Source organism: Brassica napus, chromosome A1, assembly GCF_020379485.1.
Source record: "Brassica napus cultivar Da-Ae chromosome A1, Da-Ae, whole genome shotgun sequence".
Lineage (NCBI taxonomy): Eukaryota > Viridiplantae > Streptophyta > Magnoliopsida > Brassicales > Brassicaceae > Brassica > Brassica napus.
The window spans coordinates 3,885,301-3,912,667 of NC_063434.1; the positions used below are offsets into that span (position 1 = coordinate 3,885,301).

General features: G+C 40.7%; 8 protein-coding genes across 12 annotated transcripts; 5 read left to right on the forward strand and 3 right to left on the reverse strand.

Annotated features, from left to right (window-relative positions):
* Positions 1–121: 121 nt before the first annotated feature.
* Positions 122–1,348, forward strand: LOC106388941 (transmembrane protein 230). The gene is made up of 2 exons (XM_013829148.3): positions 122–455; positions 1,024–1,348. The coding sequence occupies exons 1-2, from the start codon at positions 266–268 to the stop codon at positions 1,143–1,145; spliced, it is 312 nt and encodes a 103-aa protein (XP_013684602.2). The 5' UTR covers positions 122–265; the 3' UTR covers positions 1,146–1,348.
* Positions 1,349–1,700: 352 nt separating this feature from the next.
* Positions 1,701–3,392, forward strand: LOC106388466 (threonine synthase 1, chloroplastic). Its single transcript, XM_013828578.3, has one exon. The coding sequence runs from the start codon at positions 1,809–1,811 to the stop codon at positions 3,390–3,392; it is 1,584 nt and encodes a 527-aa protein (XP_013684032.2). The 5' UTR covers positions 1,701–1,808.
* Positions 3,393–3,457: 65 nt separating this feature from the next.
* On the reverse strand, positions 3,458–4,802 carry LOC106388756 (WD repeat-containing protein VIP3). Its single transcript, XM_013828932.3, has 2 exons — positions 4,391–4,802; positions 3,458–4,208 (listed from the first exon to the last, which is right to left on the reverse strand). The coding sequence occupies exons 1-2, from the start codon at positions 4,727–4,729 to the stop codon at positions 3,582–3,584; spliced, it is 966 nt and encodes a 321-aa protein (XP_013684386.1). The 5' UTR covers positions 4,730–4,802; the 3' UTR covers positions 3,458–3,581.
* A 160-nt stretch (positions 4,803–4,962) lies between these two features.
* Positions 4,963–6,556, forward strand: LOC125609831 (pre-mRNA cleavage factor Im 25 kDa subunit 1). Of its 2 annotated transcripts, XM_048781283.1 has the most exons (8): positions 4,963–5,280; positions 5,366–5,411; positions 5,520–5,613; positions 5,690–5,763; positions 5,853–5,939; positions 6,023–6,133; positions 6,240–6,320; positions 6,380–6,556. In XM_048781283.1, exons 1-7 carry the CDS (start codon positions 5,105–5,107, stop codon positions 6,309–6,311), a joined length of 660 nt encoding a protein of 219 aa, XP_048637240.1. In that variant the 5' UTR covers positions 4,963–5,104; the 3' UTR covers positions 6,312–6,320; positions 6,380–6,556. The 2 variants fall into 2 exon arrangements, with proteins under 2 accessions (XP_048637240.1, XP_048637239.1); XM_048781282.1 differs by having other exon boundaries at positions 6,240–6,556.
* A 320-nt stretch (positions 6,557–6,876) lies between these two features.
* Positions 6,877–9,150, forward strand: LOC125609825 (mitogen-activated protein kinase kinase 2-like). Its single transcript, XM_048781227.1, has 7 exons — positions 6,877–7,081; positions 7,180–7,264; positions 7,625–7,984; positions 8,059–8,241; positions 8,321–8,544; positions 8,624–8,669; positions 8,741–9,150. Exons 1-7 carry the CDS (start codon positions 7,005–7,007, stop codon positions 8,858–8,860), a joined length of 1,095 nt encoding a protein of 364 aa, XP_048637184.1. The 5' UTR covers positions 6,877–7,004; the 3' UTR covers positions 8,861–9,150.
* Positions 9,151–10,125: 975 nt separating this feature from the next.
* Positions 10,126–12,621, forward strand: LOC106416990 (patatin-like protein 8). 2 transcript variants are annotated; one of them, XM_013857858.3, is made up of 2 exons: positions 10,126–11,764; positions 11,840–12,621. In XM_013857858.3, exons 1-2 carry the CDS (start codon positions 10,481–10,483, stop codon positions 12,155–12,157), a joined length of 1,602 nt encoding a protein of 533 aa, XP_013713312.2. In that variant the 5' UTR covers positions 10,126–10,480; the 3' UTR covers positions 12,158–12,621. The 2 variants fall into 2 exon arrangements, with proteins under 2 accessions (XP_013713312.2, XP_022559272.2); XM_022703551.2 differs by having other exon boundaries at positions 11,843–12,621.
* LOC106387850 lies at positions 12,322–19,987 on the reverse strand. 3 transcript variants are annotated; one of them, XM_048781193.1, is made up of 14 exons: positions 19,749–19,987; positions 18,339–18,867; positions 18,028–18,268; positions 17,280–17,569; positions 16,534–16,713; positions 15,724–16,431; positions 15,521–15,615; positions 15,373–15,432; positions 15,202–15,290; positions 14,343–14,792; positions 14,163–14,237; positions 13,916–13,986; positions 13,762–13,819; positions 12,322–13,654 (listed from the first exon to the last, which is right to left on the reverse strand). In XM_048781193.1, exons 2-14 carry the CDS (start codon positions 18,737–18,739, stop codon positions 12,809–12,811), a joined length of 3,564 nt encoding a protein of 1,187 aa, XP_048637150.1. In that variant the 5' UTR covers positions 18,740–18,867; positions 19,749–19,987; the 3' UTR covers positions 12,322–12,808. The 3 variants fall into 3 exon arrangements, with proteins under 3 accessions (XP_048637150.1, XP_013683344.1, XP_013683272.1); XM_013827890.3 differs by having other exon boundaries at positions 14,166–14,237; positions 15,521–15,618; XM_013827818.3 differs by having other exon boundaries at positions 15,521–15,618.
* An 897-nt stretch (positions 19,988–20,884) lies between these two features.
* Positions 20,885–23,073, reverse strand: LOC106387759 (protein ALP1-like). The gene has a single exon (XM_013827706.3). It carries the CDS (start codon positions 22,665–22,667, stop codon positions 21,099–21,101), a length of 1,569 nt encoding a protein of 522 aa, XP_013683160.2. The 5' UTR covers positions 22,668–23,073; the 3' UTR covers positions 20,885–21,098.
* Between the last annotated feature and the right edge of the window lie 4,294 nt (positions 23,074–27,367).

The window sequence follows — 27,367 nt, forward strand, 5'->3', positions numbered from 1 at the left end:
GCGCCGTTTGACATGGTGGTGAAAACAAACCAAACGACGCGTAGTTTGCATCTAGATAATAGATCCGGCATGAAGTCGTACGTTTGAGTAGAAGTCGCGATAAATGAAATTGCACCAAACTACGATCCGTCTCCGTGACCAAGGAGAAGAGTCTCTCTCTCTCTCTCTCATAACTTTCTGAAGCAAACAGCTCGATTTGATTTCTCGAGATTTGATCGTTTCTTCTTGATCGTTTACCACTGATCTGGATCTGGAGCTGTGTTAAATGGCGTACGTGGATCATGCGTTCTCGATATCGGACGAGGACATGATGATTGGGACTGCGTACACCGTGAATAGCCGGCCGCCGGTTAAGGAGATCGCACTCGCGGTGGCGCTACTCGTGTTCGGAGCCTTAGGAATCGTCTCAGGCTTCTTCATGGCGTACAATCTAGTTGGGGGTGATCGAGGCCACGGTGCGATTTCGATATATTTGTTGCTAATTCTTCTCCCGGAGCTAGATTCTGTATGTGTAGAAAATGGAGATTGATGAGAATCTAATAGAGCTTCTTGTGTATTCATTACCAATATGTCTAGATTTATTATTAGTTCTGAAGATTGCTTTGAATCTATATCACAGTTTAGGTGATTAAGCTGATAGAAAGATTGCAGGTGATCTGGTTAGTTATATCATTGTTAGAAAGATTTCACTTTATTCCTTCCATATGCATTCGATTTGATTTTGAGATTTTGTGATTCTTTAGTGTCAGGGCCATTGCTTAAAGATTGTGTATGATTCTAGTCCCAAATTGACAAGTGCTTACAAGAGATGAGATTTCACTTTTGAATTAGTAATCGTGCTCTTATGTGGCCTATGCAACTCATATGAAAGCAAAAGTAGTTGCATCATACATAGTTAACATGATTTAATTTTTCTTTTGTTCCGGATTGCATCAAAAACTTATCATTCCTATATGTGATTTGGGGCATGAGCTCAGGTAGTGATTGATTGATTCATTCTTTCTTTTGTTGTTATGTTACCAGGGATATTCTTCATGGTCCTGGGGTGTCTGCTGTTCATCCCAGGGTTTTACTATACTCGGATCGCTTATTACGCTTACAAAGGATACCAAGGTTTCTCCTTCTCAAACATACCCCCCGTTTAGTCTAATGTATAGAGAATGATGTTTAAGCAATGGCCTGACTTGTTTTCGTTCTAGTGTAATAGTTTTAGAGGAGTTAAGTGATTCCATGCTGGATATACATATGTATCCCTTCCTGCTTTCCTCCTTACTCTTGTTAAATAATTGCGAGTCTGTGACAGTTCGTCCGTCCGATACATATTACATATATATACCTGGTTCAGAGATTTATTTGTCTCTAAAAAATTGCATTTCTAACCAAGTTATATGATATGCTTGAGTACTCTTCTTTCACATCTTGATTTCAAATGTAAATTCAAATGTAGATCATCTCCATTCCTTGCAAATATGAGAAAGAAAAAAAAAAATCTGGATACTTGAATAAATGTAATTTTTTTCTTGCCTAGTCAAAAGGATCTACCTTACCTGATAAAACAAGAGAACAAAGAGGGGACAAATATTGAAAAGAATCTGGATATTTGAAGGGTTTCATGGGCCCAAAGATCGTTACGCCCATATGTACTTAAATGCTTAAACCTTTGATTACGTCCGGTTCTAAAATATCTCCGGTTTAAAATAATCAGAGTTATTTATCTGAAGTGTTGTCTTCTCCTCTCTCTCTATCTCTCCCGTGTGTGTCCACATAAAATCCTCCGCCGCATCTCAACTTGTCTTTCTATCTCTAAAATGACTTCCTCTTCTCTCTTCAACGCCTCTCTATCTTCCCTCAGCCCTAATCAAGACCTCTTCCGCCGCCACACTTCCTCCCCTCTCCTCCGCTACCGCCCCGTCCTCGTCTCATGCACCTCCCCCGCAGACGGAAACAACACCACCACCCCAATCGAAACAATCACCAAGCCTCGCCGAACCGAGAACACCATCCGCGACGACGCCCGTCTCCAACGCTCCACCGCCGCCAATCCCTTCTCCGCCAGATACGTCCCCTTCAACGCGCCCCCCGGATCCAGCGAGCACTACTCCCTCGACGAGATCGTCTACCGCAGCCGCTCCGGCGGCCTCCTCGACGTCGAGCACGACATGGAAGCTCTAAAACGATTCGACGGCGCGTACTGGCGCGACCTCTTCGATTCGCGCGTCGGCAAAAGCACGTGGCCGTACGGATCGGGCGTGTGGTCGAAGAAAGAGTGGGTCCTACCCGAGATCGACGACGACGACATCGTTTCGGCCTTCGAAGGAAACTCCAACCTCTTCTGGGCCGAGAGGTTCGGTAAAAAGTTTCTAGGGATGAACGATCTCTGGGTCAAACACTGCGGGATTAGCCATACCGGAAGTTTTAAAGATCTCGGTATGACCGTTTTGGTTAGCCAAGTTAACCGGTTAAGGAAAATGAAACGTCCTGTAGTCGGAGTTGGTTGCGCTTCAACCGGTGACACGTCAGCAGCTCTATCAGCTTACTGCGCATCCGCGGGGATACCTTCCATCGTCTTCTTGCCTGCGAACAAGATCTCGATGGCTCAGCTTGTTCAGCCGATAGCTAACGGCGCGTTTGTTCTTAGCATCGACACCGATTTCGACGGCTGTATGAAGCTTATCAGAGAGATAACCGCTGAGCTGCCTATCTACTTGGCGAACTCGTTGAATAGTTTGAGGTTAGAAGGCCAGAAGACTGCAGCGATTGAGATTCTTCAGCAGTTCGATTGGCAAGTTCCTGATTGGGTGATTGTTCCCGGTGGCAACCTCGGTAACATCTACGCTTTCTACAAAGGTTTCAAGATGTGTCAAGAGCTTGGACTCGTTGATCGTATCCCGAGGATGGTTTGTGCTCAGGCGGCTAATGCGAATCCTCTTTACTTGCATTACAAGTCTGGTTGGAAGGACTTTAAGCCCATGACTGCGAGCACCACTTTCGCCTCGGCCATTCAGATTGGCGACCCTGTGTCCATCGATAGAGCTGTGTATGCGCTCAAGAAGTGTGATGGGATTGTGGAGGAGGCGACGGAGGAGGAGCTGATGGATGCGATGGCGCAGGCGGATTCTACTGGGATGTTTATATGTCCGCATACGGGTGTGGCTTTGACTGCTTTGTTTAAGCTGAGGAACAGAGGAGTGATTGCGCCGACTGATAGGACTGTTGTTGTGAGTACTGCTCATGGGTTGAAGTTTACGCAGTCGAAGATTGATTATCACTCCAAAGCTATCCCTGACATGGCGTGCAGATTCTCTAATCCTCCCGTTGAAGTGAAGGCTGATTTTGGAGCTGTTATGGATGTTCTCAAGAGTTACTTAGGAAGTCAGACACTTAGGTCATAAGTAACACAGACCATCTTCTTTCCTTTTTTGAAAACTCTTAGACGTTTGTTTGTGTGCTCTTAAACTGCTCTTTCATCTGTTTCTCAGTTTTATAATAAGCTCTCAAGCAAAGTTTGAACAACGGAAAAAAAAAACTCTTGCAGATTACATTGTTAATGCATAAAAGTAAAAGAAACAACAGGACTTTTTTCATGAGTAATCATAGAGCGATACACTCTTGTCGTCAGAGACACTAGCGAGACGACCCGCACGGACACCGGTTCCACCAGGTGGTCTAAACGCGACAGACCAAACCTGGTCATTATGGTTGCTCATTGTCTGAATAGCCGCTCTCATCTTAAGATCCCACAGCCTCACAGTCCTATCACTCGACCCCGTTGCTATAGCTCCACCGTCAGGGCTAGCATCAACGCTCAGCACCCAGCTCGTGTGCCCCGACATGGACCCCACAAGCGTTTTCCCTTCTGCGTCGTGCACGTTCACATGCCCATCATCTGATCCTGAGAAGAGGACTCTCGCGTCTACAGGGGAGAACACAAGGGACCTTACAGGCATGTTGTGTCCTTCAAGCTGGTGAAGAAGCTTCGAGCGATCAACATCAAAGACGCAGATGGTGCCATCCATCGAACCACAAGCAAGGCGTTTCCCGTTGGGAGACCAAGCCACGGAGAGAACGAACTTCTTGCTGCTGGTTTTGTCAGAAGGCTTTGGCGCTTCAGGACGTGGGATTGAGAGAGTTGAGATTAGTCTCCAGCTCGCAGTGTCCCAAAGCTTGACCGATGCACTACTTCCACCTGCAACAGCAAGGATTGTACCCTTGTAACATGTTAAAATGAATAAGTTAGGACATAGCAGTAGAGCATTGTTACTGTCTGATTTGAGCAAATCAGAAGTTGATCTAAAGTAATTTCAGACAACAAGCCAAACACAATCAAGTTCCTGTCTTATTTGAGCTACAGATACTCAACAATTTTCTAAGCATTATTCAAATCTATTACCTTAGGTTCAAATTGCATACCCCAAACCTCAGAAGGAGGAGCTTCGAGAACAGCGATGGTGGCATTAGTGTCGACATCGAAGACACGGACGAAGCTATCGAGGGAAGAAGAAGCTGCGATGATTCCGGAAGGATGCGCCGCCACAGCTGCTACTCCCAAGGAGTGTCCTGTGTTAGTCCTCACTAGATCCAGCTCGTCCGCTCTCCATAGCTTCACCGTCTCGTCTAGAGATCCGGTAAGAAGCAACGCCGGTCGTTCTTCCGTCGCCGGAACCCAAGTCGCCGCCCAAACGGAATCTTCGTGCGCGTTCTCGATCGATTTCAGACCTGCGAGTTTCATCTTTTTAGGTTTTTTTTTTTAACCGTCTTTCCAAGTGAGAGCCAGAAGAAGCAAAACCTTCTGATTCTCCTCACACCCTGACACCCTCCCGTTTTTAAGTTGGACAATATAACATCGCGGCGTTTTTGTAACTGTTTGATAAAAGCCTGTTTCTAAAGGCCCATTAACATCATAAGAGGCCCAAAATAGATCTCCACTTAACTTTTTCTTTCCCTCTCACATTCTCGCCGGCGTCAGCTATTAGCACCGTTTAGCGGAGAAGAGCTCTCTGGAGCCGCCACGTCTCACCGATCATACTACGACATCTCTTCTTCTTTTACTTTCTTCACTCTTCTGTCCTGGTGATCGCTTCTTTGGACTTTCCTGGGGGAAACTATGGGTGAAGAAGCACCAATTTTAGATATAGAGAGCAGCGAAGAGAACGCGACGAGAAGAAACGAGGACTCGATGGTAGATTTATATCCGCTTAGCAGCTACTACTTCGGTTCGCGAGACGCTGTTCGCGTCAAGGACGAGATGATCGCTGATCGTGTCGTCAGATTGAAATCAGAGTAATTTCGAGTGATTTTGATCATATGGGTTTTTGTTTGTGTTTGAACTTGTAGCTAAAGTTTGTAACTTTTTTTCTCTTTGTAGTTACGCTGCTCATGGATTGAGGACTTGCGTTGAAGCTGTTCTTCTGGTAAATTCTTGTTGTGATTGATTAGCAAAATTAGGGATTTTTAAGAAAAGATTACAGAAGAAGAATTGTTTTATAACATGTAAAAATGGTTTGGGGATATATTATCAGGTTGAGCTGTTCAAGCATCCTCATGTATTGCTTCTTCAGTATAGAAACTCCATCTTCAAGCTTCCTGGTGGTCGTTTGAGACCTGGTGAATCAGGTTTTACTTTTACTCTTCTCTAACCTCTTTATCTGTGCTCAAATCTCAATGCTGAAATCAGTTTTTTTTTCCTTAGATGTTGATGGTCTGAAACGCAAGCTCGCATCAAAGCTTTCAGTTAACGAGAACGTTCTTCTTCCGGGTTTAGAGGTAAGAAGTGCGGATTCTAAGTCTTTCACTTGTTCCTGGCTCAATAATGGTTGGTCTCTCTATTCAAAATTGGTTAAATATTCTTGAAGGTAGGAGAATGCATAGGGAAGTGGTGGAGACCAAACTTTGAGACATTAATGTATCCCTTCTTGCCACCCAATGTGAAACACCCTAAGGTTAGTTTAGTTCCACATTTCCATGTTAGTAAAAGATTCTTGTTTTAATTAACACTGCTCTATCCTCATCTTTTCTTGTTCAGGAATGCTTAAAGCTTTTTCTTGGGAGACTAGCGTTACATCAACAGTTTGTCGTACCTAAAAACTTCAAGCTCCTCGCTGTTCCCTTGTGCCAAATCCATGAGAACGAAAAGGTATGCGTCTCTTACAATCATAGTGAACTTTAAAGCGCAGTAAACTTGTATTCAACCGTGTTATATGCGTTATTGATATGATGTTTTTTTTCTTCTTTTCTTGCAGACTTATGGGCCAATCATATCGCAGATTCCCAAGCTTCTTTCCAAGTTCTCATTCAACATGATGGAAATATGATGAACAAACCTCGTGTGATTATTGCCTCTTAGTAGCGGTTGCGATAGATTATATATGTTTGGTGAAATCTTTTGTATGTGATTATACTAATGCATGTACGGATGTGGTAAAAGCTTGTTCTAATTGATTAGAGAGTAAGTAGACGTAAAGTATAACGATAGTGGTGTGTTAATATATAGACTTATAATTCAACACGATGTTTCTTTATGCGTGTGATTATTAATACTGTAGACATGTATGCTTTATATGTATTTTCTTGTAAAATAAATGTATAAGAACATAGACTAAAAAAGAAAAAAAAAATGTTTGCGTTGGAAAAATAAGTTCTATGCAAATGATTTTCTGATCAAAGCTATGGCAATTACGTAATTAATCAAAAATTGTTTTGTAGTGAGGAACGATTTTGAGAAGGACTGTATATAGGAAATAACCGGGTAATATCCGGTTTAAGTGTGTAATTTTAAAGCTTGGGTTGAAGAAAACCGGGTAAAGCCAAGTCAACAAAGTCGTTGGTCAACGTCGTTAATGACTGATCTTTTCTTTTCTTTCTTTCTCATTTCCTTCCTTATGCTGACTAGTCTCCATGATTACGCATAAAGTGTTGTATTTACTTAAGTTTTTATAATGACTTTTGATTTGAGTCGAGAAAATTAAAAAAGAGAAAGTGACGAGGAGAAGGAAGAAGAAGACGAAATGAAGAAGGGTGGATTCAGCAATAATCTCAAGCTCTCAATCCCTCCTGCTGGCGAGCAATCCATCACCAAATTCTTGTATCTATCTCTCTCTCGATTTGCTTGAATAGATCTATTGATAGATGTCTTCGTGTGTGGATTTGGAGTGAACTTAGGGTTGGTGTTATTTGCTTTAGGACGCAGAGCGGTACGTTCAAGGATGGAGATCTGCGAGTTAACAAGGATGGAGTTCGTATCGTCTCTCAATCTGAGCCTGAAGCTGTAACTCTTTCTTCCTCTTTAGTTATCTCCCTCAGTGTTAGGTTATAGTATTGGTTTCGAAGTTCTGGTAATGAAGATAGAGCTGAGTGTTATGTTAGTGGGTGAGGGAGTTCGATTGTAATGTGGTTGTTGGATCTGATCATAATCGGAAACTTCTCAAGATCGTTACTTTTTTTAGCTTCTAGACAGGAACACATCTTAAAGCTCTTGTCTTTTTCTTTTTAATTGATTGCTTGATAGAGAGAACACATTTAAAGCTCATGTCTTGTTAATGATTGAGAACACACAGCTTGTAATGACTTTACTGTTTTGTAATCTCTGTTTTCGCTTTGTGACTTCTGTGTGTGTGTTTTTTTTCAGCTATCTCCGATTAAGCCAGCGGATGATAAGTTGGGCTTATCCGATTTAGACATGGTTAAATTCATTGGTAAAGGAAGCAGCGGTGTTGTGCAGCTTGTTCAACACAAATGGACTGGTCAATTCTTCGCCTTAAAGGTCATTCAACTAAACGTCGATGAAGCTATTCGCAAGTCAATTGCACAAGAGCTTAAAATAAACCAGTCCTCACAATGTCCATACCTTGTTACTTCCTACCAATCGTTTTACGATAATGGCGCAATCTCGCTGATATTGGAGTACATGGACGGTGGATCTCTAGAAGACTTTCTCAAGTCAGTCAAAACCATCCCTGAGTCCTATCTTTCTGCCATCTTTAAGCAAGTAAGAAGCACCATAGATGCAGCATTAATGAATAATGTATCGGTTTGAGTGATTGTGATTTTCTTTGATAACAGGTGCTTCAGGGACTGATCTATCTTCATCACGATAAGCACATCATCCACCGTGACTTGAAACCATCGAATCTGTTGGTCAACCACAGAGGAGAGGTCAAGATCACTGACTTTGGTGTGAGTACCGTTATGACTAACACCGCGGGTTTAGCTAACACCTTTGTCGGGACCTACAACTATATGTCTGTAAGTATCTCTTCTCTTTGCCCGTTGTGAGAGCATTGTTGACTAGTAAACCCTTATGAACAATATCTTCATATAACAGCCGGAGAGGATCGTTGGGAACAAGTACGGTAACAAAAGCGATATATGGAGCTTGGGATTAGTAGTGCTTGAATGCGCAACGGGAAAGTTCCCATATTTGCCACCAGATGAGGAGGAAACATGGAGCAGTGTTTTCGAGTTGATGGAAGCAATAGTGGACCAACCACCACCAACTCTTCCTTCAGAAAGTTTCTCCCCTGAGTTATCTTCATTCATCTCCACTTGGTAATATACTCTTTTATCTTTTCAGAGAGTAGTTACAAATTTAAAGATATTCTACTTAAACTCTGCACTCTCTTTTCAGTTTGCAAAAGGACCCAAACAGTCGAAGCTCTGCTAGGGAACTAATGGTTTGTTTTCAATTTCACATCCCTTTTCTATCCAGTTCAAGTGTATATTCATTATCCTCAAAACATTTCAGGAACATCCTTTCGTGAAGAAATACGACAACAACTCGGAGATCAACCTCGCGTCATACTTTACAAACGCAGGGTCTCCGCTTGCAACGCTTAAGAATCTGTCTGGTACATTCTCCGTTTAAGCTCTCCAGGGAGACAAATAGTATCTTCATCATCTGGTGGTTACTATTATCTTCTGAGGTTTCTTTGTTTTTAACTTCCAGTTAAAAAAAATGATCTTAATCGTCTACTATATATATATTTGTATTGTTGCTGTATTTTCAAGTTCGTAGAGATAATATGAGCTACATGAGAGTCCTTATTCAGTTTTTTTTTTTTTTAATTTCCACTTGGAGCTCTCATAAGTGAGATACTTTGGATTGGAATGTTATGTTGAAAAAGAAGATTCATTATTTATTAGTGTTTTTTTCTTCTTCTTCCAATGTTTCAAAATTGACTGCATTTTTTTTTTCTTTTTTTCGCCTTCTAGTACTTTTAATAACGGACCAAGCCCAACATAATCAGTACACGAAAACTCAACCAACGGACCGAAACTAAACAAACAACTTGGACTGTAAGCCTAAAGATGAAATCCGTTGAAGAAGATGTCGATTCATCCCACTACGTGAATGAACGCCCTACGTTTTAAGACACACGTCAAAAAAAAGAGAAGCAACCTTCCACCGATGTTTAAGTGGAGATTCGAAGGAACTCGCCGCAGGCCGATGAAGAACGACTCACGACGGAGCCATCTTCACAGCATAACAAGTCACACACGGAATCTGCGTTTCCAAAAAGACAAATCGTCTACGATCTAACCCACCACCATCGATTTTCCTGTATGATAAAAGGTCATCTTTATAGATGAAGAAAAGCCCGAAAATGAAACGGCTCAAGATGAAGAGAGGAAGAGATGAATCGAGGCTGAAGAAAGAGAGTTGATTGGGCAGAGAAAAACTGGAAACGTTGATCAACGAATCGAAAAAGTCCCGGTGATAAATCATCGCCGCCTTCAAAAAGAAACGTGACGCGGAGACAAAGCCGGATAGTTCCGTCGAGGAGACCGCGAACCACCGGAAGCAAAAGCTGGATATACTCGTCAAACTGACCGAAGTATACCGGAGGTGAAATCACCGACAAAAAACCAGCGACAAGAATCAAAGCTTCAATTCAATCTTCTTTCTTGTGAAAGAGAACAAGAAAGAGAGAAACTTTTTCTTTTTTCTTTTCATCCTTGTGTTTATTTTTCAGTTTTGAATAATCAATTCACCATTGTTTTGGGGTGTTGTATAAATAAGCTACGTAATTAATTTAGTGCCAAACGTTTGGATGTGAGAAGTAACTGAGATTCATCCAAGTAAATGCGAAATACGTTATTTGCAATTTAATAAGAAACAGAGTGGTGTAGATAGATATTTTGACGACTGTTTTACTTTCTCTCAAAACATATACTAAAACTCGTTAAACATGCAGACTCATATCTCTTAATTAATTCGTATATCTGCCGACCATGATAATTTGGTAACGCTTATTAAAATATTCAACCAAAACCGAAATAAATAATAAGAAATAAGAAAAGAAAAAAATCTTAATATGATCTAATTTGCTGGAGAGGCGTCGGACGTGCGTGCGAGACTCTCCGAGTACACGAGTAGTGCTTAACCATGTCATGATGCTAACTTACGCATACGCCTTCATGTCTTCTTGCTAGCTTCAAAATTCAAAGGTTTGTGTGTAAAGCTAACTTCTCTCAAACGATTCTGATGTATCGACGGTACGATAAGCCACCGCCACTGGCGGTTACCTCCAAGGAGAATAAGAAGAAGAAGCATTTCGTCAACCACACAGCTCCCAACACTCCCGGAAACCACGAGAGGACTCAAGCCAGTCCAACGCTATCAACGGCTCGATCTCACGAACCGTTCATCGACTCCTCCGATGGTAAGCTCAGCTACGAGATCTTCTCCATTCTCGAGAGCAAGTTTCTCTTCGGTTACGAAGACCCGAGGCTATCGTGGATCCCTCGTAGTCCGTTACGACCTGGTGCTGATTCCTCCGACGCTGGACCTTCTCCGAGATCGCCGTTGACTCCAAACGGCGTCGTTCTCCCTGGGGCTCCGTCTTCGTTCGGGAGTCCGAGAGGGAGAATCTGCGTGCTGAGCATCGACGGCGGAGGGATGAGAGGTCTGTTGGCGGGAAAATCGTTAATCTATCTTGAGCAGATGCTGAAGGAGAAGTCCGGCGATCCGAACGCTCGGATCGCGGATTACTTCGACGTGGCCGCCGGATCAGGAATCGGAGGGGTGTTCTCGGCGATGATGTTCGCGACCAGAGACGGTAACCGCCCGATGTTCAAGGCGGAGGACACGTGGAAGTTCTTAGTGGACAACGCGGAGAGTTTCTACAGATCGGCCGGAGGAGGAGGAGGCGGCGGAGCAGGAGCGGCGATCAAACGCGTCATTAGATCCGGATCCTCCTCGTCTTCTTCCGTTTCCGCCGCGACGGCGAAGCTCGAGAAAGCGATGAAAGCGTCGTTCGCTGATCTGACGCTTAAAGACACTTTGAAACCGATTCTCATCTCTTGCTATGATCTCTCCAGCACGGCGCCGCTTCTGTTCTCACGCGCCGACGCGCTGGAGAGCGACAGTTTCGATTTCCGTCTCCGAGATATCTGCCGCGCCACGTGGGCGGAGCCGGGGACGTTCGATCCGGTTCGCGCGTCCTCCGTGGACGGGAAAACGCGGTGCGTTGCGGTTGGAGGTGGGCTCGCGATGAGTAATCCGACTGCGGCGGCGATAACGCACGTGTTTCATAACAAACAGGAGTTTCCGGCGGTTAAGGGAGTGGAGGATATGTTGGTGTTGTCGCTTGGGACTGGTCAGCTTTTTGAAGTGAATTATGATTATGAGCAAGTTAAAAACTGGCGGGTAAAAGAATGGGCCAGGCCCATGGCGAGGATCTCTGGTGATGGTTCTGCTGAGTTTGTTGATCAGGCCGTTGCTATGGGCTTTGGGCCTTACCGGAGCAGTAACTATGTTCGCATTCAGGTTTATTTCGTTTCATTTATATTGCGTTCTGCGTTTTTTTGAAAATATCATTTGGAAAAAAATGTTGTGGTGCAGCAGGCAAACGGATCGAGGTTAGGAGCTTGTGGGCCAAACGTGGACACGGATCCAAGAGCAGAGAATGTAAAGAAACTGACGGAGATAGCTGATGAGATGTTGAAGCAGAACAATGTTGAATCGGTATTGTTTGGTAGCAAAAGGATCGGTGAAATGAGTAATTCAGATAAACTAGAGTGGTTCGCGAGCGAGCTTGTGATAGAGCAGCAAAGACGAAATGTTAGCGCGTCACCAACCGTGACGCTAAAGCAAGCTGTGTCCAAAACCAACCGCAACGCTATAAACGCAACTCTCACTCTCATATCTAAAGAAAGGTGAAAAAACTACTTGTAAAGGAGGCTTATTTTTGTGCTTTTTGGTTTTTTTTTTTTTTTTTGGCTTTTCTTTTGCTTCAACGTTGAGATTTTTATGTCTGCCATTTACATAAGAAAGTACATTTACAGAAATACAAATAACATAAGAATTATCTTGTCACATGTTAATTATTAGAAGCTGAATTTTATTGAACATGAAATGTATGTACAGAGGGCAACAATAATGGTTCTGAGTTTATGAAAGCTACAAAATCCCAGAGAGTTCAAAGAAAAGAAGAAGAAGAAGAAGAAGAAGAAAACCTGAGACTTATCTATATATCACTACACAACATTACTATCAGTCTTTCTTTCCTGACGTTGTAAGTTAACTACCGACCTATCTTAACAGCCGGAGCCAAATTCACCACCAATAAACAAAAACAGTTTCACCACCCTAGTAATCAAGAACTATAAGAAAAGAGAGAAAGAGGTAACCCCTACACATGACGACGACGACGATGATGAAGCTATACGGCTGGTTTGTTGGGAGCCAACTCGAATAACCGATTCTGGGTGACCAAAACTTGTTTTTTTCCTTTTCCTTAGTCTTTCTTGGTCGCTAATAATGGTACAAAACAGACGGGACTGTACATAAATAATGATGGAGAGGGGAAGCTTATACCATCATGTTTAAGTCTGAAAGGTCATCCATGGGTATTTGAAGTCCAAGGAGATCTATATCATTATCTTGTAATGCATCATCATCGATGTTTAACCATGAGCTTAGGTCTCCTGCTTGCGCATCGAAATCATCTGGACCACCTAAACCGTCTGGTATCTGCAGGCCAGATAGGTCGAGAGGCTCTGACTCGTCCAGTGTCTCCAAGTTACTAAACTCGCTGTTGTTGCTATTAGCTGGTTTGGACTGTGATGTTCTGTTTTGCTCCATGATATTGACAGAAGAAGGAGAAGAAAACATGGGAGTTGTTTTCTGCCTTGGTTTTGTTTTTGTTTTCCGTTCACCCTTGGCATTATTGGACAGTGCAGGGCGACCAATCTTGTTTGTTCCTCCACCTCTTGATGAAGAAGCATGTCCTTTTCCATCTCTGTCCCTGTCACTTCTCTTTCCTTTTGTACTGCTTGAAAGTGGTCCCCCACCCACATCATTTAGTGGCAGCTCTCTCTCCTTCATTTTGTTTGACCACATTGCCTCATCTCTCCCTTCCCGTAAAGCATTTTCAGAAGAATTGGCATAAGTCTCCGTATCCTGCGTCATTCGCAATGCCAAGGATGAGCTCGGTTGTTGTGATCCCATCGGCTCCTTGTCCATGGGGTTGTCTTCAATTTGTGTCAACCCAGCAACGAGGATATTCTTAAAGGTTGACTCACTAAAGCAGCTTTTGCCTGTCTCTTCGAATTCACGACATCTTGCAAGCGTCCTTCTCACGAAAGCAAATGCGGCTTGCTTTGATATCTTGTTAGCCGAACTCTTTCCACTTGCGGAATGATGACGCCGACTTGCCTGTCAAACAAAATCCATACAGAATTATCAAAACATGGAGAAAAAGTGTCTGTAAAGGCAAACAAAACTGAATAGTTGATTTAATTTCGAGAACATAATGAATTCACCTTGCTCTTTTCATATGCCATTTCGACGAGTTTTTCGTAACCGAGCCTATCAAACTCCCTGTGTAAGGGAAACACATGAGAACAGAAACGTCAGATCACACAGTCCAGATCAGTAAGGGAGTGCAAGAAAAGCAGAAGAAAGACAAATTCATACTTCTCCTGAAGGTCTTTCATTTCTAGGGCAGGCTTTAGTAGCCGATTCAACATCTCTTTCTTCTTAGAACCCTTAAGTTTTAAGATAGACAACAACACATAGTTAGCTATCTAGAGAACACAGTAGAAGTTTTGTCTTTTTACAAGTCCAATGAAAAATGAACAAGGTAGATCAAAAGAGATAGAAATCACAATTTGTAACGTTAAGCTGTTAAAAAAAGAGGAAGAAAACACGTAAGAAAACATACCACCTCGTAGATGGCCTCCTCTAGCGTTTTGATCTCGTCAACAATTCCTTCATCCTCCACGTTTGATATATTAGCCTGCACGAAAACACAATGACAACAAATCAATCAGAATCCAAACCCAAGAACATCAGTAAGCAGCATTTCTAAAGTGATTGAACTCCTAGGGGTTGGGGAATATACCATGGGTTCCAAGCAAATTCCAATAGACTGAGCTTCCATATAAATCTTCTCATCTATCCCCAAATTTTCATATGGAATGTCTGAGAAGTCTCTGGATAAATGATCTGAAAATCTTCCATTGACATTGTGAGCTGAGCTATTAACACCCTTGAGCATCATACCAGGCACATCATCTTCTAGCTCATCAAATTCCAGTCTATCACTCCTATAACCATTGGACTCCACCATATGGTTCAAAACATTGAGTTCTGACTCATCCTCCGCTCCAAATTGTAAATCTTCGTTTACACTGATTGAGTCCTCCGAAATCAGAGCTGATAGCAATCTCTGATAAAGGGGCGCAGCTTTAGAATCCTCTCTGCTGGTTGTGAAGTCCTCGGGATATATGTCACGACCATCGAACTCTGAAGCTGACCCGACTGGTGTAGTACCCATGGAGGAGAAGTCACCCTGACAGAGAAAAGGGTTATCACATTTATCCAAATGAAGCTGTAATTATCTTCACCAAACTTTAGAAAGGCAAAAGAAAATGCAATCTATCATCAGATCACGCAACATAGCAAATTTCCTACCATTTACACATTTTCGTTTTTTCCCCAATGAAACCAACATATACACACGCATAATAAATCTGATAGTATTATCGAAATTACAAATCTGCCCCAGAGTATTCCTCTGCAGCACACTTACATCCCATCCCACTAGACTACTACGCAGCACATAGAACGTTAGTAGTATACACCGATCAAGTACTACGCATACGAATATAAACATTTATAACTGATCTGTCACATCCTTTAAACTAGGAGGTCTGAATAGTATAATCTCTATCTTATTGTTATACAGGACAACGAATTACCAGCTGTTTCACGAAATTGATATGTGCATCAGATATAAAGCAAAAGTATCGCTCCATTTGCTTCCAGAAAGAGCTAGGAAAATTCTGAGCTGCATAAAAGAACCAAACAAATTATTCTAGAGAAGACTAAAAAATAAATAACATAAACGAGGACCACGGAAATTTAATTACCAAAGTTTATAGCCGAGTTAACAGCAGCGAGTAGCTCTTCATGCCCATCATCTGAGCCAACTAAGATTTAAAAAAAAAAAAAATCATAAATAAAAAAAAGAAGAAAAATCAATCATGCCAAAGTACAAATCTGATTAACTGAACTGACCAAGAAAATCTATTGGAGCAGCATTTGATGATGTACTTCTCTGACGTTTGTAAGCTTTGCGGTCAGAGAGTTTCCTAGTGGGTGGACGACCTACCCTACTGCAGAGAGCGTATGTTAACAAGGAGATAAACCTCATGAAACCAAAAACTTTTACACATACCTGAAAATTGGAAAAGAGAAGTACTTAAGGCAGGGTTCCCTACCTTTCATTCGTGTCAGAACCATTTCTTGCACTGCGAAGTTGTTTTGCTGTTCCATGTCTCATAACTCCCATTGGGTTGACAGCCCTTGTTGAACCAAAACCCCGGCCTGTCCTTCCTTGTCTCCTTACACCATCCCCAAGCTTGTTTTTTCTGGACTGTAAACCAGTGATGGAGAGTTTAGGAACATTCAGAGCAGCTTTCCCATCGATCTCATCAGATTGCTTTCCCTTGTCTTTAGATTTGATCTCATGGGGGCCAGATTCTTCACTTCCTGATAAAGCTGTTGTAGACAAGCTATTTTCAGCTTTAAATTTCATTTGCGGAGAAGCTGCTGGCGAGCGTCTATGAAACCCAACATCTGAGACGTTATCTGGTGAAGGAACGTCGTCATTGCTTGAAACAATGGGGATCAAGTTCGTTCTCCTTGCGGAACGAGATATCTTTTGTGGTCTTTGACTGGCCCATTGAGTGACAGGTGGTGATGAAGACCGATTTGAAGTCATACGCTTGCGACTGGGAACCCCAGACAACAATGGAGGTTTGTTTGTACAGCCAGAAATATCCCAATCACTTGGAGAAGGAGTGTTGTGGACAACTGGAGAAAGTTTCGGCGGCAGCCCTGATCCTGATCTCGGACCACGAAATGAAACACTTATTTTTGGGTTTGAAGTTGGGCTTGGAGAATTCGATTCATCCTGAATATTTGACCTGAAATGAACCCACCGGAGAGTTACAGGAATTATAAAAATTGGAGAATTTGGTCTAGCGAAAAATTGACAGGTGTGTGATTGCGAGTTTGTTAACACATACTTGTTGATAGCCCTGTGATTCACCCTTTCCTTATCTGAGCCAATAGCACGTTCTCGCTTCTCATTGTACGACGAATTGTGATCAGAATCCCTGGAGAGCAAGGAACGCCCTGCCGAACCTGTCTGCTGAGAGAAGCTATCAGATCTTCCATATGGAACAGCACCGTTCACCGCCCCATGCCTACACAAATAATTTGAACAGAAACATTAATCAATTGATTGACCAACAAAACAGAATCGCAATAACCATCATTGACAGAAGGCGTAGAAATGAATGATGCGCAAGAGAAGAGATTAAGCTCAATTAAACAAAGGATATTCAGCATATTTTCAGCCACCAACCTAAATTCCATAATCACTCAAATGGATTAAAGCAATAGCCGAATTAAGGTCCTTGCGTAGGCTTATAAAGGCACTCTTGTTCTTGAGAGTATAAAGGCTCATTAATCTAATGTTTACATCCTATAGGAATGGTCAACTACATTCTATAGGAACCTGTATTCATTTTAAGTAGTCAACGAATAAGTTTCCATTTAATTATTTGACATCCCATTTATGAATATTTTCCTACTGACCTACAAAGGAAAGGATGTAAATCACCAAAATTGCACATATTCTGATAACTTGCATTAGACATGGCTAATAACTACATAAAAACAGGTTAACTGGAAGTACGCTTTTAAAAACATAGCGACTTGGATTTAAGTAATTATTCAGATGCAGTATACATGTCACCATAAGCCATACCTTGACATGTTCGAGTCACCATTCAATCTCAACCTGGAATCACCAGCTGATTTCGGTATGCCCTGCTTCAACTCCCTATAACCATCAACAGCTTTGTTTGAGGCCAAACTAGAAGGACCATCTGCTTTTATGCCAGATCGTTTTTTCTTCATTTTCGACTTTTCCCAACCATCAATACCAATAGAAGATCGATCTTCGCCCTGCACTGTAGTATGATTTGAAGGTCTTATTGAGTCTTTATCCCTATCTAGAGCTGATTGCCGAACAATAGCATTACTTCGCACATCCATCTGAATCACATAATAGCAAAATTAGAATATTTTGAATTCGTACCTACCAATTAGTAACAAGTAGAATAAATAAATAAAAACTGCCCGATGCTTTAGAAAATTAGAATCAAAAATTAAGAACAGCATCCTGCAGTATGACATATTTTTTAATGTCAGAACGTAAAAGAAAAAAACAATTGAGAAACTCTGTAGATCTAGCAGGACTAATGTTCTGTAATATATCCTGACTTGAATAATGACATTCAGATGCATTGAATATTAGTAGCACAACTAACTTATACGAAGAAGTTTCTATATTATTATCTGCTACTACCATTTCTAGCTGTTTCTATGATAACCATCCAAAGTTTCACAAGACGTCTGTTCAGCTAGAAGTATAACCCAATATCCTTGGTGCAAACAGCTCTGAGAAGATAATACACCAAAGCATATCTTGTCAAACAAGAATCAGGAATTACCATGGAAGTACGCGTCCGCTTATTTAATGCACCACTTTTAGGTCGTTCGTCCACCTTTTGCTGGTCAAGCTCAAAACAACCAGGCAGAGTCTGACCTTGATTTCCCATTTTAACTAAACTTGCCCCTGAAGATAAGCGGTCATTGGAAAACCCTTCTTGCCGAGACCTTTTCTTTGTAGGTACAGTAGGAAAAAACTTGTTAAATACAGACGATGCTTCGTTGAAAATTTTCACACGTTCCCTGCAACACAAAAAATCAATTAGGTAACGAGAACTCCAAAGAAATTTATCAACTCATCGTAATAAACTACCTGGCCTTCACATTGTTTTCGCGTAGACCAGCCTTTAGTCTCTTGATCTCTTCTGGTATAGGGGATGGAGTTAACTTCCCTTTTGGCGTTGTGCTTGGAGATTCATCCCCTTGAATTCCAAGAGCAATATTCACATGACGCTTAAAGTCACCTTGACGAATAGACTTGTGGTCCGCGGCAACCACCTTAGGATCAAAACGCAAACACTGAAAGAAATTTGTAACATCGGTTTGTGCTAATGGTGAAGTGGTCCTCAACATGCTCGCGTGAGAAGATGAGACAGGATGATCCATTGTCTCACGAAAGCTACTAGATCTTTCCATCTGTGAAGCTAAGTTAGACCTGTATAAAGGCCTATCTGGTCCACCAGAAGAATAATCAAACTTCCCAGGTGCTGACATTCCCTTAGCTTTGGCAAGTCCACTGTTTTATTGATAAAAAATATACACGCAGTGGCACATGACAAGCTTGCAGAGTTGCAGCACATATATGCTAAATTCTCAGCTGTCGACTTATTTAGAAGCTGCACCTGAAAAGTGACACAAAACGGAAGTAAAACCTCAGTGAAAACCCCCCAGAACAATTAACCAGGAGAATGGAATTGGAAGACAAACAATATATTCGAAAGTAGAAGGCATAGAATTTCATTTGTGCTAACCAAGTCTTAAAAATCGAAAAAAAATATACAAAACTCTCAAAACTATACATAAATAGAAACACAAGGACTCATAAGTGCCAGAATCATGTTCAGAGCCATATAACATCGCGTACTCTTTTTCTTCTAAGAACTAAGCAACTAAACTACTACTACCCCAATTGAAGAGGTTAAACCAATAATGAAAAAAAAAAATCTACAAAATTTAGCAAATGTACAAAAATGCGAAAAAGTTATAGTAAAGTGGAAAGTAAAGTAGACGAGAATGGAGATCCAGTTGAAATGTGTTCAAAGATCTTATAAATTCACTTCTTATTAATCTAAAGCATATGATGAAGTTATATTAGTAAGAAAACCACCAATACATATCATCAACAACACCTTAATCAATTTGATAAGAAAGATAATTCCTTTAATTGCCTCCGTAATCCACATTGTCTACTAATCATAAAACTAAAATGCCTTCAACTTCAGACATATGATTTTCAGTTTACTCTTCTCTTGAAAAATTCGTGTTTTCAAAATTCATTGCAACAAAAAAAACGCCCAATAAACTAAAATTAACTATAATTCAAAGCTTAAAATGATCAACGGAAACTCAATCACAGCACAAGAAAACCCTAGCAGAGATGCGAATCAAAAAAAATGAACTTGATGAGACGAAGTCAATCATCTTCAATAAGAAGAGAAACACACAGAAACGGAGCCCTAGAGCCCGGATCAAACTTCAGAGATCAGAGAAAGAGAGAACAAACCTTCGAATCAAAATCACGGCGAAGAACCAAAAAAAATTGAAAAAGTTTTCCCAGCAGTTATACAGAATCTCTCCCAGAAATCACGGAGATAATGAGAGATTGGATCGTTCAAAGGAAGAGCTCGAAATCGAAATCAAACGAGGTCCCTGCAACAGCCATGAGAGGACGGGATCGAGACGAACCGCGCGTTCCTTGGTTTCCTGTTTTTGATCGGCAATGGGGAAAAAATTGGCTGTTTTCAAATTACGATATTGCCCATTGGATAAACTTGGAGGAGATCGGTCCCCACTATGGTGAGTGTAGGGGTAACTTGGTAATATAGCTTTTCTAAGCTGTGACGATTGACGAATGACGATTTTAACTGTATATATATATATTGTCCGAACAATTGGATAATATCAATAAATAAATATAAAAATCATTTCTAGTTAAACATTTCTTTCACTTAAATCTAAAAAACATTTCATCCTTTGATGTCATCTTAACAGCATTTAGATTTGTACAATGCAATTACATCATTTGAAGTCGTAATTAGGATCTTTAAGATTAAATATTTTTGAATTATTACTATTGAGTATTGACTAGTTTTCTCCACCCAAAAAACGTGTATTATTGACTAATAATCATTGGCTTATCTATCAGATAAATATTCAGTTAGTTTTGAAATCTGTTCAAGATATAGGTTCTGTATATAAATAAACAGAAGAAAGGATTCAGTGGAATAATATCTTCAACCAACTAAACATGAAAACTAAAGATGGACTCCTGGAAGAAGATTTTGAGTTAGCAAAATGAAATTTATGATGAGGTAGTGTTACATGGTGTTCACAAATATAGTTTACCAACATTTAATATTAGTTCTAAAAATTAATACCGCATATGCCATGTGTAAGAAGTTAAATGCATGTAAAAAAAAATGATTAAGGAACATGCTTATCTCTGATGATGACACTAACATGTTAAACATATAACAGACCCCAAATTAACATTCTTACATAACTTACGACAATGATTGGGAAACACAATACTCTTTTGCTCGTATAGATTGTGCATATGTTCGTTTCAACCCACTCAGAAGATGAGATTGTTCCTTTTGTGACACATTCAAAGGTATTAACTCTTGTTTTAGCACCAAATCCTTGGAACTTTCAAATTCAATTTATAGAGAATACATAAACTATAGATTACACAATGCTAATGGTATTACAAACAAAAACAACTCAAGTCCACTATCCTTTCTGTATCCAATCTCATCTAAGTATTACCGAAAACACTTCTGTTTATTCCTAATCTGGAAAAAGAATTTTGCAATAAAAAATCAGTTCAAAGAGAAAAACACAGTCCATTCAGCTAGAGAGTCCTCGTCCCGGCCAAGCCACGATGCAAGAGATTGTGAGAGATCTGATCCCTCTTGTTAGACGCAGTCGCAGATCTGATATTAGTCTCAGGCACAGTCACATCATCAAACACATCGAACTTCAACTCCGGCGCCATCTCCTCATTCCTCATCTCACAGATATTATGCAACACACAACAAGCACCCAACACATAAGGTAGATCCTGAAGCTTAACCTCCGTCCTCTTCTGCAGACAAGCCCACCGTCCTTTCAGCCTCTCGAACGCCTCCACCGCGATCTTCTGAATCCCTCCGATATTCTCATTAAACCCGTGCTGCGTCCACGTCAGATTCTGCCTCGCGTACGGCACCAAGAGCCAATCCGTCAACGGGAACCCCGCGTTCCCGACGATCCAACCGTCGCGAAGCATCCCGCGCGCAGCGCGCTGCCTCGCGAGGGACGATTTCTCGAGGATCTGATCGTCGGTTAGTGATCCGGGGTTCCCGATGCAGACGTCGGTGAAGATCCCCTCGGCGTTGACCACTCCCTGGACTGTGATCGAGTACGACGTCTTCTGGTTCCTCTCCGTGTGCCTCTTGTTAAAATACGCCGCCACGTGGACTTTCGGAGCGATGATGGGGATGTGCGTGGTGTAGATCGAACCCACGACGTCTGGGATTTTATGAACCGACTCGAATTTTTCTTTAGTCGATCGGATCTCCGAATCCGACGGCCAGCGGAGGTACTTCGGCATCAGGACGTCGTAGATCGCGCGGCAGACCTCGATGACCAGCTTGTGGCAGGTGGAGATCCCGAGCCCGAACCGCTCCGACACGTGGCGCAGCGGAGCTCCAGTAGCTAAACGCCAGACGCAAACGCCGACGCGTTTGGGCGCTGGAATCGCGTCGCGGAGCATCGTGTTTTTCTTCGTAACCGTCGCGTCCAGCTCATCGCATATCAGATTAAACGTCGATTTGCTCATCCGAAACTCTCGCCGGAACTCTTCCTCCGGAAAATCAGGGCTGCTCACTCTGTCCCACCAGTCCGTCGTGCGCTCCTTCACCCACAACCTCCTATGACTCGGCCCGGAACCGCTAGCGATATCAGTCGGCTGAACCGGAGCGGCGGTTGCTTCCTCACCGGAAGCAACCGCGGCGACAACAGCAGCAACTGCTGATCTTCGTGCACGTTTTGGAGGAGTAACATCTGTATTGTATTGACCTTGCAATTGATTGTAATAACCATCCATTGCTCTCAGTTTCTCCCTGTGATTAGCTTCGAGAAGAGACTTGTCTCGATTGGATTCAAAGTCCCACTGCTCTTGCTGATGCTTAGCTTCCTCGTCCAATAGCAAAAGCGTCGCGAGTATATCTCCAAAGGCAGGCTTGTTACTACTACCATTCACAGCTCCAGCCTCTTCTTCTTCGTCTTCCTTTCTCGGTCGTTTTTTAGTATTGTCGTTACCAAAACCTTCGAACCCGAAGTCAGAAGGAGAAGAAGAGTCCATGTCCTGAAATAGACCGAGGAAATGGGAACACTCGTCGTCTTGTAGGTATGGAAATGGGAAAGCAGATATTTCCATTAAAGGAGGATCCAGATTTTGACGAATGTTTTTTTTTTGGGTTTGAAAAGTGTTTGACTTTATGTTTAGATGTGAAATCAAACTTGAAAGCTCCCAAGTGTTTGAATTTCGATGGTTCTGGTTTCAGACGTTTATATAAAAAGGTTTATTTGTCTTGCGAGAAGAGAAGATGCAGAGACGAAGGAAGCGCGTGAACGTGTGAACGCGGTGAGGGGATGGGTTTGACGGTGACTTGACTTTCTTTTTCCAAATTTTTTTATTATTATTTGTCCGCTTTTTTATTTAGATAAAGCGTTTACTGGTCACTGTTTCATCGAGAGATTGCACCGCGTAAAACTTGTTTGATAACTCATGTAAAGACAAAAAGAAAAACATGTTTGATTGAGGCGTTATAAACTATATTAGATTCTATATTTCTTTCTATATGCATAGTAGTGCACTAACAATATGTTATTCAGTTATATTAACTATAAAATCTGGCAAAAAATTATGTTAGTTATAATGAATGGTCTATTAAGTCTTCTCGAAGACACCGGAGGAATATTTTTAGCAATATCATTTGTTATGTTATGGGTTTAGTTTAGAAACAATATTGTATTTGTAAAGATGTAACGCTATATTATCTTAGCTTATGATTATTGACTATGTTGATAATCGAAAGTAATGTTAGTTTAAGTTGTTTAACACACATTAGAGACTGTGGAAAACATCAAGTTTTGAATTCAAAAGCTTGGTGAATCTTATCTATGAAACAAAAGTAAATGTCAAAAAGTCAAATTTAGTCAGAGAAAAACTTATATAAACATTTTATTCTAAATTATTCGTTTTTGGTTTTAATGTTACTTAAGTTTCTAGCTTAATTTTATTATATAGATATATGTTGGTTGCATATTTAGGACTTGTCTGATTGTATATGTTTGCTTAAAATTTTAAACATATACACAAGAAAATCGAGTATATGAAATTAATGTCCAAGTCGAAAGATTAGATGGATATATAAAAGCTTTATTTTGCATTATTTAAAGATTTACGCGGTAAGGAAGCATGGTTGGTGTGTCTTGGACTCTTTAATTGACATTTTCGGAATTATTCTTAATATCTAGTTACTCATATTTTTAATACTGATTTAGACTGCTTTAGATGAAAAAGCACGTTTCTAAAAGAGGATAAGAAGTTTCTTGGAAGTGGCAAACTGGTAAAATTAGATAGAACGCGATGACGATGGTAGGGCACCGCGAGAGAGATGGATTCACAAACCAACACATGCTCTCTTCAGGTGCGTTATACCAACAAAAAAACACTATTAGTTCGAGAAAAAACGAAAGAAATAAAAAGGAGAGTTATTTGCAAATTCATTCTCTCTTGTTTCACGAAAATAATATTAATGCCAAGTAAATCGGGAAATAAAAGAAGAAGAAAATTCATTTAGGTTTGAGTCGTTTGAATCTATTTTCTTAAAACAAACTACTAAATTATATGTTTGGATCTATTTTCTTATTAATTTGACATGCTGACAATTAAGAATTATATAATGTTGCCAAGAAACTCGGAAGATTGATATAAGGGAAACATATATGTTTCACCCCGCTCTAGAATTGGAGTATATCATGATTTATATCATCCTTAACCCTGTGGCGATGCTTCATTCCCAAGTTACTCGTCCACGACCTCTCCACATCCCCCAAACGTACTAGTTCCTTAGAGCAACATTATTGGTGGGATGAAGAGAGAGAGAGAGAGAGTCCCTTATTTTGCTTTTTTTTTTTTTTTTTTTTTGTTTGGTCATTAAAAAGTAAGGGACATCCCTTAATTAAGGGCTTTTCCCTTCTCTTTATTCCTCGGTCCCCACCCTATTCCCTTAAGGGATGCCTTAAGGGACTCCCAATAATGTTGCCCTTAGACCCTCCTAATCTCAATTTAATACATTATACTTTCAAGTATAGTTTATTCGTTATCACAGCTCTTTCTTCTTCAGCTGAATTATGGTATCACTATTTGATTTATCAATGCAGTCCATCAATGTAAGAGGTTATGTTTTCTTAGGTAAGGGATCGTAATGATTCTAATGATTTTTTTTTTGTTTTTTTTTTGTCAAAGAATTAGTTTAAGGTAATAGAAAATCACATTTTAACTTTCTTTAGCCTATCCGAGCACAAAAATAGTTTCATAAAATTATATGTAAACCAATCGAAAAATAAAAGTGTTTTCCTATCCAATAAAGCAAAGGATCGCTTATGTTCGAGGAAAAAAATATGCATGCGTTTAGGATCTGTTCTTTTCTTGTTATTTGCTTATGATCAAAAACCTTTTACTTGTTGCATAATATTAGAATATTTAATGTATAAGCTAAATTTCTGTATTTATACACTAAATAACGTGCTCGATATTATTACAATCATTCACCACAATGATTAGAATAAAATTACCAACTCACAAACACCCTTTGTACCCTACGCCTTGGGTTAGCCGATGCAATGGTTGCCCTCGTAGTGGTGGTTACGTCAAAGACGGTTATCGTTGCTATGAGTGTGATTTTTCCTTTCACAAAGAATGTGCAGAGGCAACCTTAGAGATCCACCACCCATCTCATCCTGCACATCCTCTCTCTCTCGTTTGGGAGTGGCGCGGACCAAAATCCTGTAAGTTATGTGGAGAATATTTGTTTCATAATATGTTTTACCATTGCTCTATATGTGATTTCGTAGTTCATACGGCTTGTGCCAAAAATCCACCACCAAATGTTATTGAATATCCCAAAGCCCATGAACACTCTCTTGTTATCGAGAAGGATCTTTATCATCCCAGATGTACTTTTTGTGGAGGGGGAACTCGTGATATGTATTATTACAGATGTTCTCTATGTAGTTTGAATTTCGAAATCAGGTGTTCAATGCTTGCTTTAGAGATAGATTACCCATATCACCCTCAACACCCCCTTAAAATCCTCACCAAGGAAGAACATCATTTCTCTGATGGTAAATGTCTTATTTGTGGAGAGGAATTAGGGTTGAAAGTTTATCATTGTTCAATCTGTAAGTTTAGTGTGGATGTTGGTTGTGTGAGGGATCCTCCACCGCTTACAATCTTATTTCCTAAGGCTCATGAACATCAACTCAGCCTTACACCAAGGAAAATATCTTTTGTCTGTGATGCTTGTGGGATGGAGGGTGATCGGAGTCCTTATTCATGCCAACAATGTTATTTCATGATTCATCAAAGCTGTATTGACTTACCGGAGATCATCAACGTCAACCGTCACGAGCATCGTCTTTCTAGACATCTTCATCTAAGTCCTGGGAATTGGGAATGCGGATTTTGTCACAAAAACGTTGACTGGTCTTATGGGGCGTATTCTTGCTCGATTTGTCCTAATTATGTCATTCATTCTCAATGTGCAATACAAAATAATATATGGGACAGATTAGAACTCAAGGGGATACCAGAAGAATCTCATCTCGAACCATTTAAGGTAATAGATGAAAACCTGATATGTCATTTCAGTCATGAGGAACATTATTTAAAACTCAACGAGGAAAGTATCATATCCAGTGAGGGCATTCGTTGTGAAGCATGTGTCTTACCTATATATTATCAAGCGTTCTACAGCTGCGTGCAATGCAATTTCATTCTCCATAAAACATGCGCTAATCTTTCTAGAAAGAAACGTCATTTTTCTCATGACAAAGCGTTAACTTTAATATGTGGTGACAAGATAGAGCATTGTGAAATGTGTGAAAAATATTCTCAAGGTTTCAAGTATACCGACTTTCAATACTTCAGTATTGATGTGGAGTGTGCCATGCTTTCTGAATCTATCATCCATGAAAGTCATCCATGCACCTTGTACTACAATAACAACACGTATATAAAATGCGCTTGTTGCAATGAAGGGGGCTATCGATCGTTTAGTTGCGATGACTGCAGCTTTGGACTACATGGAAGATGTGCTGCTTTGCCAAAAACAATACAACACTGGTATGATGAACATCTTATATTTTTATGTTACAACAAAAACAAGAGAGGAGGAGAATATTGGTGTGATATATGCGAGGAACAAATAGATACCATGATCTGGTTCTACACATGTGATAGTTGCTGTGTCACGTTCCATACTAAATGTGTTCTCGGCGACTTTTCACGTTTTATGCCGGGACGGATAGTCACATATAGAAAGTGGAGGATCAAAGCGATGCAAACCAGTCCGGGTTTCTTACCACGTTGTTACATTTGTCATACTCGACGCGCAGTTCCCTTTGTTTTAAACTTATGTAATCCCCAAAAGAGTGTTTTCATCTGTTCTGTAAAATGTTTACGCAGAACCTCATTTCGTGAAGATTTGTATTTTCTTTTATCTAGAGTTGTATTAAATTCATATCTACGAAACAATGAATAAATACTGTGTGTGTGTGTGTGTTTTTTCTATAGATTTTTTTTCGTGAAGCCGTTTCTTACCCAACAAAGTAATCTTGGGCTTACTGAACTGAATCACTACTAAACAAAACAAAGTGTGTGTAAAAGAATCATTCATCATCATCAGTCAAAGAAACACTGCTTCAAAATCGGTTTCTGTGGTTCCTCAGATCGAAGGGAAGCATAACAGATAGATATCTCTAGCTCCCAAAAAAATGGTAACTCTAGATCCGTCGAAATGTTCTCCATACTGGATTGATCTCTTCTTCACTTACGATCGCCGTTTTTGT